Source organism: Amia ocellicauda, chromosome 21 (genome assembly GCF_036373705.1).
Source record: "Amia ocellicauda isolate fAmiCal2 chromosome 21, fAmiCal2.hap1, whole genome shotgun sequence".
In the NCBI taxonomy this organism is placed as follows: domain Eukaryota; kingdom Metazoa; phylum Chordata; class Actinopteri; order Amiiformes; family Amiidae; genus Amia; species Amia ocellicauda.
Window position 1 is genome coordinate 20968804 of NC_089870.1, and position 14488 is coordinate 20983291.

General features: G+C 42.9%; 1 protein-coding gene across 4 annotated transcripts in view; it reads right to left on the bottom strand.

Annotated features, from left to right (window-relative positions):
• The window catches only part of mipol1 (mirror-image polydactyly 1), a 57881-nt gene that overhangs the window by 20825 nt on the left and 22568 nt on the right, over positions 1-14488 (bottom strand). For all 4 annotated transcript variants that reach the window (XM_066693982.1, XM_066693979.1, XM_066693980.1 and 1 more), the window contains 6 exons: positions 13773-13908; positions 11977-12082; positions 8986-9115; positions 5666-5699; positions 4910-5080; positions 486-593 (listed from right to left, as the gene is read on the bottom strand). In XM_066693982.1, the coding sequence (XP_066550079.1) occupies positions 486-593; positions 4910-5080; positions 5666-5699; positions 8986-9115; positions 11977-12082; positions 13773-13908 (685 nt within the window). The remainder of the gene's footprint in view (positions 1-485; positions 594-4909; positions 5081-5665; positions 5700-8985; positions 9116-11976; positions 12083-13772; positions 13909-14488) is intronic.

Below are 14488 nucleotides of genomic sequence, written 5' to 3' on the forward strand. Positions count from 1 at the left end.
GTCACCAATAGCCTCGGTCAACACTTTTATTACTCACACACGCACGGGCCAGAGCCGACGCCGGTCCAAAGCACCGTCACATTTGGGTAAATATCGTGACTGGCTGCATGCGTATTATTATTAAAAAATGCTGCATGCAAATAAAAGCAGCAGTGGAAAAGCAGCAGATGATATGAAATGAAACAAAATGCGAAAAGGGAGAGGAATGAAACCAAACAAATGATCATAAAATAAAATAAAATAAATAAATGATGCAGCGTCGTAGGTCTTAGGGAAGTGTGCTTGGCCTTTTTTTTTTATGTTTTTCAAATAAATAAATAAATCCCTGGCAAGAGGGTGCTGTATCTGTGTTTAAAGAAGGGGTTGTTGGCAAACACCCTGGTGTACTTGCGCGGAAAGTACACAGCTGATGTATGCATCGCACAGTGGTGTAGGGACCCCGGGCTCATAACCTTAATTTGCCAGGATCTTGGTGGGAGATTTACCTTCTGAGCACGTTCTTGATTGTTTTCGGCAGTCAGATGCCTCGTGTTGTTTGCCGAAGTCTGGCTCTGCTCTTTCAGATGGTGAAGATCCTTCTCGAGGCGTTTGCACTGTGAAAGAGGGAAAGAATCACTTTGAATATATTAGCACACATTTTTTTTTCCTCCGCCGGAGCCCGTTGAAGAGCGCCGCGTTTAGCCTGTCCAAATATATGCATGCCTTGCCAGTTGCCCTGCCACCTTCTCCATTCGGTGGAGCCATTTCAGAACACCCCGGCCTCCAGGAGTCAAGATCAACTCCTGGGGTGCATTTAGCTCAATACCAGCAAACTGCCCACTGACACAAGATTGTTAAATTATATTTCTGCATAAAATCAAGCCTGGTAAATCTAAGGCATTACCATATTAACAAAAGGCACAAAATTGCATTCCCCGTGATATGGACATCCCACATATTACCTTAATTTCTGTTTTTCTGTGGATTAATAGGCCGTTAATGTACAGGAACCATTCATGAACCACACCTTTGATTTAAAACTGTAATTTTACATAATTATAATATTCCTATTATCATTTCCCTACCATCCTGCTAAGCAGATGCAAGTTTATTTACAGAAACACGGGATTGTCCTGATCTGACACACCTAGAAAGCGTGCCCGGTGTTATGAAGAAGAATACAGAGTAACAGGGCAATAAAATATCCTGAACGATTTAACGCTGCTACCAGAAAGTAATGCCTTCACACATTTGTTTTCACAGCTCGCTTATCAACAGAGTGCGTTTCCACCGAACTTTACAGGGCTAACGAGAGATGGAGAGACAGAACACAAAATAAAGAGAGGCCGCTGAAGTCATCTGTCTTTCCTTCACTCGGACTCAGACAGGCGTTGTTTCTCTTCCACGCAGGAATGTTTTCACAGTGTTTTTCCAGGCTACCACACTCTGAGGGATGTTCGGAGGGGCTGGGAGAGTCGGGGGCCCAAGCTGCGCCGCCGCCGAAACGTACCTTTTTCAGATCACAGTGGTGTGCGCTCTCTGTTATTGTAAGTCCAGCGGTTTTAATGCGGACCCATGTGTACCCTCGCTGGCACGGTGGAGGAGCCGGCATTCCTAGACCAAAAGACACTCAGCAGGAATGTAAACCATCTCCAGGCCTGACAGTAACGATTTCTCAACATTCAAACGCCTGTCCTGAAATGCCGGGCAAACATCCCTCCAACTAGGACATCGCTCGGGTCCTTCCTCTGCAGACAAAAATAACACCCCGCGCTTCCAGACAAAATACAAAGCCCTCTTTAGTGTCAATGTGAGTTATGGATTTCAGGCAGCAGATGTTTGGAAGCCCTCGAGAAAACGTATTTAGATCTGAACGGACCTTTCATTTGTACACGGTGCGGTGCGACGCCGGCTCCGAAACCGTGGCCGGGGTATTGACACAAAGTGCAAGCTTGGGCTTTTGAAGAGGCAGGCACAATAATTAACAATACAGAGGCTTCAACAAGGCTTAGGAAAGAGACACGGAACACGAATCTAAATATAATAAATCGCAGGACTTTAACTAGGGCCCAACGTTCAAAATTAATCTCTCTCTGGGTGATCTGAGAAGGCCAGTCAGGTCAGCGATACCAAAAACAAAGCTTCCTTCAGGATTATATATAAAAAAGTACAAAAAGGATCAGAATACACTTTCAGCTGTATTCAACCAACTGAAAACCAACTAAACTCTTGTCACACAGTGAGTATTTTAAAGCAAAAACTAAACTAAACCAAAAACAGGACTCTCACCTGCAACGCCTCAAACTCCCAATAGCTCTCCAAACAGGATCTTGCTCATGTCTTGCATTACTGTGGCACGGTCTGAAGAATGTCTTGCATATTTGTTTGTTCATTCTTAACTAAACTTTGCGACGGAAAGATATACGTTTGTTAATCAGTTTTCGAGAAACAGCGTTGGTTAAATGTCAGGTGGGTGCGTCATAAATAACAGGCAACGCGGTTTCATTTTTATGTTTTCATCATTTGCATATGACATTTGTGGAGAGGCGTGAATGTTTCAAACGTTTGATCCTCATAATGACTATCGTTACTGAGGTGTCTGTTTACCCTCCAGGGCAGCGGCAACTTTTAACATTTTCATGTCTTTTCAGCTGACTCTGAACGAGGATGATTCAGGTTGATTTAACTTCTGAATCAAAACTACTGCTAAGGAAGAGTATATAAAATGATTATAACTTAGAAGAAAACAATGCTTAAAAGTAATAACCACCACAATCAGAGAAACACTAACAACTTAATAAAACAAACTCATTTAGGCACACTCTGGATTGTGTTAAAGATTATGTTAGTTTTTTAAGCAGTGCACATGTAAGCCATTAATAGTATTTCCATATAGTACATTTCCACTCGAGTGTATTTGGAAGAGATGTGGTTTTGCTTTCTTTTTTGGTAGGTTAACGAGCAACTGTTAGACTTGGGAACAAAAAGATAAACTCACAACAGTTTCCTGGAGGTCCTACAGCACAAGGAAGATATGCCATCGATAAGGTCTGATAAGTTGTGACCGGAGGGGGTCTCGAAGCCCACAAGACTCCCGATATTTGCATTTCGCTCAGATGGCCGTTCTATGGAAATTCCGCAGGTCGTTTCTGTGTGATGCCGTTTCCTGTGATGCCCCTACACAGCAGGCCGTACGTGTAGGTGCCTTTTCAGCAGTCACATTGTAGACGCTGGTCCCTTTATTCTCCCCACGGCCGACGCGGACCCAGGCAGGCAACCCGCTGAGAAGACAACAGGAAGGGACCCCAGAACACACAGTCCTGGTTCTCACCGTAAACACAATCGCAGAGAGGCCGTGCTTTACAAAGGCAGCTCACATCTCGGCCTGTGACCACCTACCTGGCCGAATCTGTTAAACTGCACCTTTAGTATTTATTGTGCATCTGTTTGTTTCGCAAAACACCAGCTTATAATTAAACACAAGTGACTGAGCAGGGCCTAGTGTCTCAAACAAAAACGAATCACTGTTACATTCAGTTCTATTTGTGTACTCTTTAAATGTCAAAGATATTTAAGTTGACATTGATTGAAGCTATGAAATTCAATCGTCCAGTCATCAGCACTTCAGTATAACTAAACTGCTATTTATTAACAACTACTACAGCACATAGCCCCCCACCCCTGCCATGCAAGACTGTACTTCTGGGTTTGCAAATAGCGTCAGTACACAAGACTTAAAAATCACAATAGCAGCTGAGTGATATCTTTCAAAGAGGATCTACCTAACTTTCTTCAAATAACATCAGTTGTAAAACAGGCACCAGCCAGTCATAAAAGTAATATAGGGTCTGTTTACCAATAAAGATATATAGGCAAATAGAGACCCGCGGCTCGGCCCGGTGATGAGGTACAATATCTGGGTGTCAATATTTAGCCGCAAGCTTGTTTGTTTTCATTCAATCGGAAATATGTATGCAAGAAAGATATATCAAATATTTGAGGTTATGCAGCAGTATTTGTTTTCACACGTGTTGAAAGTAGTTTGCCTATTTACTCAGTAATCTAATAAACGATTTAGGACTGAATATATAGACTTATGAGACCTAATAGACTGATAATAGAAAGCATCTTTAAGGGAAGCGAGTCGAGACAAAACAGTCAATATTTAAAGGGGATGTTGTCTTTCGCTTTAAGGTGCACAAAGGTCCCGGCATCCGATCGGCATACAGCAAAAGTGTGTGATGTGTTGTCAAAGATTAACATATCCCCTTTAGACTGTGTGGATCTGTGTTACACAGCTTAAGCGAGTTGGAAAACACATCCAAGATCGTGGGGGGCGGGGAAGGCTCGGCTATAAGGGACTCATCTTCTCAGGTGAGCCGAGATTTAAGCTGCAAACCTGGGAAGAGCGGCTGTCTCTGCTCTCGCTGGGCTGGGAACTGTAATTCCTGACTAACGTGGTGTTGTTTGCCGATCGTTTTTCACTGCCATTAAAGAGAGTAAGTCTCCTCTCGAGTCCCCGAAGGCCAACGTTTATTTTAATAGTCATATAAAAAGAAGTAGACCGATCTTCTATACTCTGAGCAAACACTTTAGTGTTGAGCAAAGAAGCAAATTTCTTAACCTTGAAATGGAGGAACTGATGTGTGTGTGATGTTGACAATGCAGGCAGACGTTTCTTTCTCAAGGATATATTTTTATATATGACTTACATTCCCACTGATGCCGTGTTGACATATTGTCCAATTACTGAACATAATTTAAGTAGTTTAATAGTCAGCAAATATAATAATTGTGCAAAATGTACAGTGAGTACATTTACTAAGTGTGTGTTTGTAATACACGGTACTCATCGGGCGAGAGGGCGTGGAGAGAGAGAAGAGGCGCACCCCGAGAGACGGGGGTCGATGGGAGTGATCGAGATGCTCACCTTGGCCAGCGCGGTGTCCCTCTCCTCGATCACAGCGTTCATCTCCTCGGCCGTGATCTTCTTCCTCCTCTCGCGGGTCTTCAGCAGCCGGTCCGCCAGCACCGCGCCGCTCCGCTCGATGGCCAGCGCACTGTCCGCGCTGTTCACCCGGTTCAGCAGCTCCTGCCAATCCTATCGAGGACCAGACACACAAGCTGCATGAAGCACGAGACAGATCTGACTTTCTTCTTCATGACATGCCTAACTGCAGTGAAAGGGGCTGCCCTCGCCTAAACACGAATGAGAGTGGGTTAAACTAAAACTAATGCATGTCACATTAGTTTGGTTATAAATCTGCATCCGAGACTAGCATGAGCAGGTCAAGGGAACTCATGCCTTACAGAAAAGTCCTTTATATATTTATCTATCTATCCATCCATTAACCTATGTACCTACCTACAAGATACCAGTCAAATCAAAATGGTGGTCCTTCTTTAGGGAAGGGAATAGACCAATATGGCTCCTTCTGTTCATTTTTGTTTCTTCTTTCCCTCTGTAGATTTCCCTTCCTTTTAATAACTGGGACTTTAATGAAATAATAATTTAATTATGGACTCTCTCTCCCCCATGTTATGGGAACCATGGTGTATCTAATTAGCCAATCTGCCCCCTCTGGTCACCCCTCGCTCCCCAGTTTAGATACCTCCACTTGATTCTACCCTAATCCGCTCTGATAAAGACAGTGACACACCGAAGTCTCCAAAGGAAACGGCTTACCATGTCATTGTCTTCGGGGTTAATATTTTCCAGTCTGGAGTGAGAAAAAAGGGACACAGAGAAGCTCGATCAGTTGCCTTTCCTTTGCACAGCAAAATGAGATCACTTCCCAAATCTTTTGTACCTCAAGTAATTGCATTCTTCTAGTCTTCAGAGTCGATCATGACACCAAACATATTAAAGCGCCGGCTGCTCAAGCTGTAGCCTTCAATAATGCCTGGTATCTTCCGCATTGACAGTGGACTGTTAAGTTATTAATGTTTACTGCTATATATGACTGCAGGGATCAATTGTTCATATGTGCCGAGATGAGGGGAGAGAAGCTGCAGTCGAACCATTCCTTCTCTCCCAGCATTAGCTTCCTCAGCAGCACAGATAATAACAGTAATTACAAATGTCATTTTCTTGCTCTCGACTTCTTTCTCGCTGAGTAAGGTTTTATATGAATGGGATGATCAAAGTTTGGGAGGTTTGTCACAAAAACAAAACGTAAAAGGGACCAACAGAGCGACTGTGAATGAAACACACAATAAAGTTCTTAATATGGTGCAGATGCTTTAGGTTAGTCACTTCATAAAGTCTGATCTCAAAGATAAATCTGGAATATTTTAGACTTGGAATTTGTAGACCAACTTTCTCGAGGCACGGAAAGACATGCACGAATCCCTGGCCAAGAAACGCGCACCTGCGACTTCAACTTTCCACTCCAGCTCCAAAGCAAGAGCAACACAGTGGACAGCATCAATGAGGAACATTATTTCGGGTTAAGAGAAATAAAAAGGAAATACAGTCGCAAACCCTGGAAAAGAAAACATGCTAGAGGATGAATTTCCCTCATAGATGTATTTTTACTGTATTTATAATGAAGCAAACTGGGGATACAGGAAGATTTGTTGACGCCCCAACACGAGGCGATGCACAAACCTGTGAAACATCAATCGGCTGCCAATAAAATCGTGACCGAACTCGGACAGACTTAAATTACAGCTGGCTCTGAAGCAGAACGCTTAGACATTCACAGACGCTTCCCAATCACATCTAAATTAAGAACGGAAAATATTTTCACATCCCAGTTACCGTAAGACCGTTGCACTTGAAACGGCCTGAACACGAGCACGATGATCGTAAGAAATCTTGCCGAAAACAATAATTCATGCAAATGTGTTCCCCGGTATCCCAGGCTTGCCAACGCAAATCCCGGATCCAGCTTCCGTATAAAATGGGTCATGATTCCCATTATGCCACGCATCATGGACTTTATTCCTCTGAATGTATGTGCACAATATTTGCATGGGCACACAAGGCAGCGGAGGGCGACTAATTCTCTATCACTTTTGTCACATTTGCAGCAGGTTTTCGTGACGGGTAGAGATTGGGTGATGGATACCTTTTCGAAATGAAGCCAAAAACTATGTTGAGGGAATTGACAGAACAAAAAATGTGACCAAATAAAAAAATACCATCACTGTGTCTCCGATAAATCATTAGTACACAAGTGTGAACACATCCCGAAAAAAACCTTTACTTTGGCACGTCATCAGGGCACAGATCCCCTTAAGCATCGATTCAATTAAACTCAGAATATCTTCATCAAGGCTGGGGAAGTGGGACTTTTCAAGCATTGATTAATGTGACCTCGGCACGAACTTGTTACAACAGGTGGTTGTTGTGACAAAAAAAGGATTGAGTGGTAGAAAACCCCAAATCAAAAACTCATAGGATTCACACAGAAAGGGGGGGAAGTAAAAGAGAATGAACACAATTTCGGCAAGTTAGTTGTGTTACAAAGATTAATTCTTCCAAAATGAATAACATTCTCTCCGGAAAGAGGGTTTGTGAAATCTGGGGTCCAATCTGCTGCGGTCTACACCAAAATACATGTTCTGTATCAGTGCTCTAACAGGCCCAAACCATCCCAAATTCCTGGTGCGAATCATCATTACATCTCCGATACACTTCTCCAAAGACAGGGAGGTTGGATTTCAGTCCCTCCTTCTCCCCGCAATCTCCCTCAGCGAGGCGGTCCTGTGCCATTCAAATCCGCGCGTCCTCTCCCACACGACGCCGCAGATGGGAAAACAATTCCTGGTTTCGTTTACAGAGGTATTACGCGGATCACCTCCCATTAAATACGCACATACTCAATCATAGAGTGCTTGGAGGGTGACCTTCTGCGAGGAGAAAAAAAAAAAAAAAGCTTTATAACACGCTTTTCCATATTCCGGGAAAGATAATGGGTTTTGCATGGCTATCAATTACCATATTCTAGAGAGGAAAATAGATGCGGAGGTGTGCAATCAGCAGGGGAAAGAAGGCGACTTTTTTTTTTTTTGGTATATTAGCTGCCAAAGCAATTCTGCATGAGCTCGGCCCAGCTCGTATTCCCCCAATCCACCCTCAGCGACTTATTTAGAAATGTACATCTATGTTTTGATTGCTTAGTTTTCATTCTGTGTTTTAAATTACTTTCAAAACATATACACACACACAAATTTGAAGAACTGTCTTGCAATCACCTGATGCGAGCCTAAAATACCGACATGTTTACAAATCGGTGGCAGCTGTAAATTCTGACGTACTGTATTTGGTCTTTTTATAGAGAGAGAGACAGAGAGAGAGGGGGAAAGAGAGAGAGGAAGGAAAAACCTACTTAAGTCCCGAGTTCTCATCGAGTGGTGTTCATTTCACAACACCGAGGTTTATTGAAATATAGATTTTTCCAAAGAAAGTTTTATTCCCTTAAGTAAAAATTTAATTACTTCTAAACTGCACTGGCAAATATTGCCGGCTACCCTTTCCGCGGCAGACAATCGAGCTTTCATTTTAAAAGGTCCTGCTTCTTAAGAGCGCCCCCCAAAAATCACATTAATTAGCCAGAGTTCAGACAGGGTGGTAAATATCTAGTGGCTCAAGGACTTGATTGATTTCCTATACAGTGCAACTCTTGACTGACAACCTTGTACTCCGGGCGAACCGACTCTTTTATGAAATGTCACACCCCTCTGATTTATTCCCAAACCAGTCGATATTGGATTCTCTCTCGGTGCCCCTTTCCATTCATTCACCTTGTCCTCCGCCTGAAGAACAAAGCAGTCTCCTTAGTGATGGGACACAAACGACGTGGCCATGGCCTCGGCGAATCATCGCTTTACCAGAAAAAGCACACAATAAACCCCAGAAAGCATTAACATACGGGTTTACTACAGATTCCACCAGAGAGAGAGTATCCTTCTTCAAACGCCCCACGCCCCCCATCCTCCAAAACCAACAAGCGCGGCGGGTGCGAGCCATAAATAACAGTCCAGCCGTGCGGGACGTACCCGGCTGTGGCTTGCTGCAGCTGCTTGGCTCTCAGGAGGGCCTCGTCTCGCTCCTCGTTGGCCAGCCGCAGTCGCGCCATCACCGCCTGGTCGCGCTCCCGCTGGGCACGGTAGATTTCCTCCACTAGAGCTGGGGATAGACATTAAAACACATGAAACGTTTTTAAAAAAGCTTATTCTGCTTCGAGTTAAGGAGACGGCAGCTGACACAACACAATCACGTCTCTAAACTAGCACAGGCTTGCGTTTCTCTGGCTGAAGCAAGACAGATGAAAATGTATGCCTGTCTTAAAAAACAAAAAACAAAAACTGGTTCTCAATCCTGGTTTTGGGGAACACTTGAGCTCTTAATTACTTAATTGACTTATTTTACTTTTAAATTGTGTATCTTATAAAAAGCTAGAGATTTCAAGTTATATCTACAATTTCATACTTGACATGAAATCTACAACTGTTTCAATACTTTATTAGTTATATAATTAGTTAAATTAGGGTTCAATTAACTACCCTACTAGTAGTGAATTAATTGAGAGCTCAGTTCGAACAAAAAACAGAATTAAGGATTGAGAATCACTGGTTTAAACTACTTTAATTACTCTGTAAAGTCAGGAATCCAGAGAAATTCTCCACAAGCCTCCTTTTTATTTTCTCCATTACAGAGAATCACAGCTGTAGTCAAACAATTGTTTTAAGTTGTGTTATGTTGAGTGACTTCAGCCGTTTATCCTTTATTTCCGCCAAAACGCAAAAACTCTGAAACTCAGAATGTAAGATTCCGATAACTCTGATTTCCCTCTGTTAAAAACAAAACGCAACAATGGAGTATATCACACAGGAATGTAGGACTTGTGTTCAAAGGGTAAAGGCTTTAAAGACTTTGACTGGTTAATAAGACACACACAGACAATCGATTTATCTCAATAAAATGCAACTCTGTTATTGCTCAGATGTTCTCACAGATTCGCCACAAACGATACAATCATTTACAGGATGTTTACAGCCCCAACTGATACAAAGACCTAAGGATAACAGTATTGGTTTCAGACTTGTGCAAATAAAAAACACACTTCACGCACAGATAAATACACGAGAAGATATCCACACATCATACCTACTCCTTCAGAACGGCGGCTTCATGATAAACACGGAGCCGATGAGCGGCAGTAAGCCATTACAAAGTTCAGTAAGAAAATCAATATTGCATTTTAGTTGGAATTTGCTCATTAAACACCCCCAGCACTAATGCAAATCATATTAAAATGAGGAAGGCAAATATATGCGCCTTAGTTTTATTAAATGTACAATCGACCGCTAATTGCATTCCGTATATGTCTTGTATTTTATTTTAATTATTAGATTGAGCTTTTATCTAAAAAAAAAAAGTCATTAGAAAAATTGCTCCTGCCTTGTACAAAATTTCAATATTTGTTCAGCAAAGGTTCACAGTAGTTAAATTACATTAACAAATATGATTAGTTACTGTGTAAGCTAACTCCGTAAGATACTCGTGTTATAAGTAAAACAAATTGCTGTGTGTTTACCAAATTATTTGGCTATCGTGGTTCTTAAACAAGCTTATCAAACATCCTGTACTGCGTTGTCGAGCAAATGACACATTGATTATTACTGTTTTAACACTCAGATTTGTTAAGTAAGCTAATTGACTGCTTGTAAATAGACACACACACTCGCACACACAATCTAAAACAATAATAAGAGTTGTAACGCTCTGCCGTCTCCGCCTGTGGTTTGAGCTGAGAGAAGTGCACCGCTGCTCATCTCCAGCGAAACCAGACTACATGTGTGACGATGAGAAATTAAAGTTAACCTGTTTGCCATTAACATTAAGGCCTTCTCTGTAAATACTGCGAGATTAAATGGAAAAGGCAAACACCTCTCTTTCTTTAAAATGTTGATAAATCAGGTTTAACACCCGGTGACGGCCGAAAGGTTACTAAACCGTGAGCTGTGCAAATCCCCGAGTGCCTGCAACACGCTTATTTCAATATTCGACGCCAAAAAAAAAAAAAAAAAAATCACAGGAGACATTTCTATTCCCTTGCTTTGACTGAAACGTTAAATTTATTTTTGTGACTACGGTATATTTAGATTCATTTTTTTAACATTTCCTAAAGCAGTGCCTTCGATGGGAATGTGTTTTGGTTTTTTTATTCTGCTCTTATGATGCTTGGGTGAATGGGAGGCTTGTGGAGATTATTTTGCGTAAAAAAAAAAGTTGGTGCTTCCCTATTGAAAAAGAGAAAAATGTTGTTTTGCTTATGTACAAATCCAAAATATTCTACAATGGCCACTAAAACAACACCCCCGCCACCCTCCACAAAATAAAAACTAAATCACTGCATTCCAAACTAGCATAATTAATTGATTTGTAATCGATTCATTTGTTACTGACTTGCACGGTTCAAAATATTCAACTATCAAATACTCCCTAAAAAACAGAAGTGAAGTTGTTAATTGTATTCATTTCGTGCCGCAGTCGGCCTGTGATCCAGCCCCTGGTAATATTGGCTCTGTAAATAGTGGGAACCGGTGAGTATCGCCACACAACACAGAAACACAGAGGGGGAGATTCGGTTACTTTACATAATCGAAAACAATAAGTGCTGTTTAATCTGCTGGTGGGAAGGCAACAGCTTTGACAATCATTATTCACTCTTTTCTTGTTTGATCAGGACCCGAGAAAACAAACAGCCCCTTTGTCGCCGGACGGACGTGGTGTTAACAATCCCTCTAATTCCCCAATCAGCATGAATGCAGGTAGAGTCCTCGCTAATACCAGGAGCAGGATCTTAAAGCCACCGCTTTCTGGGAGCCGCGGCGACACAGTGCCAAAATAATACTCATTAGGAAAAAAGTAAATAAGACACACACACAAATTCAGCTCACAAATCGCTCCCCTCCCTTTGCAAACAGGAAGAGCATTTTCTAAACCACGCCATGGAGCGACAGCGTTGGCAGCATGGGCCGTACCTCCGGCCTTCTCGGCCACGCGGGCCTCCATCACGCTCTCGCGCAGCTCCGCGTCGATGCGCAGCATCTCCAGCTCCTTCTCCTTTGTGGCCAGCTTGTCCTGGAGCTACAAGACAAAGACCGAGTCAGGATAGTGTCGGCACGTTTTATTTCCAAATCATTTTCGTTTGATCGCTGGCTTGCTACACCGCGAAAGGTGATAAACAAAACCACAAGATAGCATCGGCGCGTTTCTTGAGAAGAGGAATCTGGCCTTTTTATTTCAAGACTCAATTTTTATGACACACTTACACACTAGAACAAATCAGTCAAATCAAGTGCAAATTGACACAGTTCTGCTCAACGCCAGTCAACAATAAAGCTGGACTCTCATCTTCACACATCTTCCATTCCATCCATAAAACTCTCCTCCAGGGAATGGCTCGATACACTGTTGCCTTGAGTTTTGTTGGGTATTTTTGCAGGACAATAAAACAACACTAGCCGTTTCTTTACTACATGATCACAGGCCTTATAAAACAGTCAGCAGTAAATCTTCCTCTGGAGAAGCAATATTTACCAGCAATTTAACCTCCTGTTTAAAATATTTTCTACAAGTTACTTTATATATATTTATAACATGTTTCTGAACAGGCATTTTCCCCAAAAGCTGCCAAAAAAAGTCTCTGTCAGGAGGGATTGTCTACAAATTACGAGAGCAGCGTTGACAACACAAAACAAGGGGGAACGCCCTGTAATTCAGTAAGCCAGCCCCACAGGAGCTCCCCCGGCCGAGCAGATAACACTGCCGATAGAGCCAGGGGTGGGGGGAAGCTAGACAGTTATACACCATCTTGCACAACATCCACAAGAGGCTGACCAGACTGGGCGACTCAAAGTGAACCTGGAAGTAGCAATTCAATATAAAAAGTGTTTTTGAACTGTTGTGTATTGTAAGCCACTCGGAGGCCGCCAGTGCCGAGTGCGGGGGCGTCCCAGCGCTGCTTGTCTCATGCCGACGTTCTGACCCGCTGACTCCGCAGCCCGGGGTCTGACACGACTTGGTCTCGGCCCCGGATACCGGCGGCCTTCTGATTAAGCCGGAGCACAGCAGGGCAGAACGTCTCCAGACGACTGGGAGAGAGACGGCAGGAAAACGCGGAGGTGAAAAGCTCACAGAGCCGCTATACTGCAGCCCGGCGCTCTCACTGCGGAGGAGGCCGGCCACGGCGCCCCTGAAAGATGACCGAGGGAAACTGCAGCACAACCCCACGAGAGACTGTAATACAACACAATATGACACGATGCACATTGCGTGGAAATGCGGCAATGAAGCCGGGCTTTTACACATCTAAACAGATCCACATATTAGCTTTCGAGTATTCTCTGTGCATAATATCCCTGGATGTTTTTATTTTTTGTGTTCTTTTGTTTTGTCAATGAAATCTGGGGCCTCGTTTGGTCCTCGGTTAGCTCTCACGTCAAATATTATCTTCCTGCTGCAAACCAAATTTGCTAGAGAAGGATCTGCGGCAGAATTCTGAACAGATTCAGTTTTTTTTTTGTTTGTTTGTGCGTTTGCTTGTTTCCTATCCAGAGCCGCTAGCAATGGCATCGACTCAAACTCCAGAGTGCAGAACAGGCAGCGCGTCTGCCGGGGAAACTCTCTGATTTGGGATTTGCCCGATTCTTTGGGTAGCCCCCAAAATATAATGTGCACTTCTGTTGAAAAGGCAGACAGACAAGTACAAACACAATTCAGGAACACAGCGGGAACACGTCTGAAGCATTCGTTCGCACATCGTAAAAACATTTACCATTTTATTCAGATCCCTCATCGAATCCAGCTCTTTCAGGAGGAAGGCTATGTTTTTGTTCTGATCCAGGACAGCTGGGGACTTTACCGAGGTTAAGGACACACTTGCCGGAGTATTATCTCTGTCTTCTCGCAAGCTGTTAAAGAAAAGGACAAAAACTAATTTAGCCAGATCCAATATTAAACCCGAGGTGGAGGAAGTCACCAGCACAAACACTCGCCGCCGAGTCATTAAGTGCAGATACTCAATTATCACTTGCTGAGGGAGCACAAATCTGAGACCTCCAAGCACATTACCACGGCGCTTTATTTACTCTGTAATATTAAGCAAATTATACAATTGACCTTTAAAATAATATTGAGATATTACTTCTGTGTATTACCCAGTAAATGACTGCCTTCTTGTATCCATGAATTGGATTCAGTTGTTATTAAAAGAGCCGAGGAGCACACCGTGCCTTGTACAGCCGGCAGGGCTTCCTGGCTCTGACGTCACAGCTTCCTTCTACAGGACCGGTGGAGTTTATTAGAAATCCCAGGAGGAGGGGGTGTCATGGCGGTGGCAGAAGACGATTTCTGTCCAGGCGTGTGTATATATATATATATATATATTATATATATATATATTATATGTGCGCGTCTAAGTGCAGGAATCACACAGCTGTGCACCCAGTGTCTTCTTAAACCTCACACAAGGCCTTCAGGACTTCTACAATG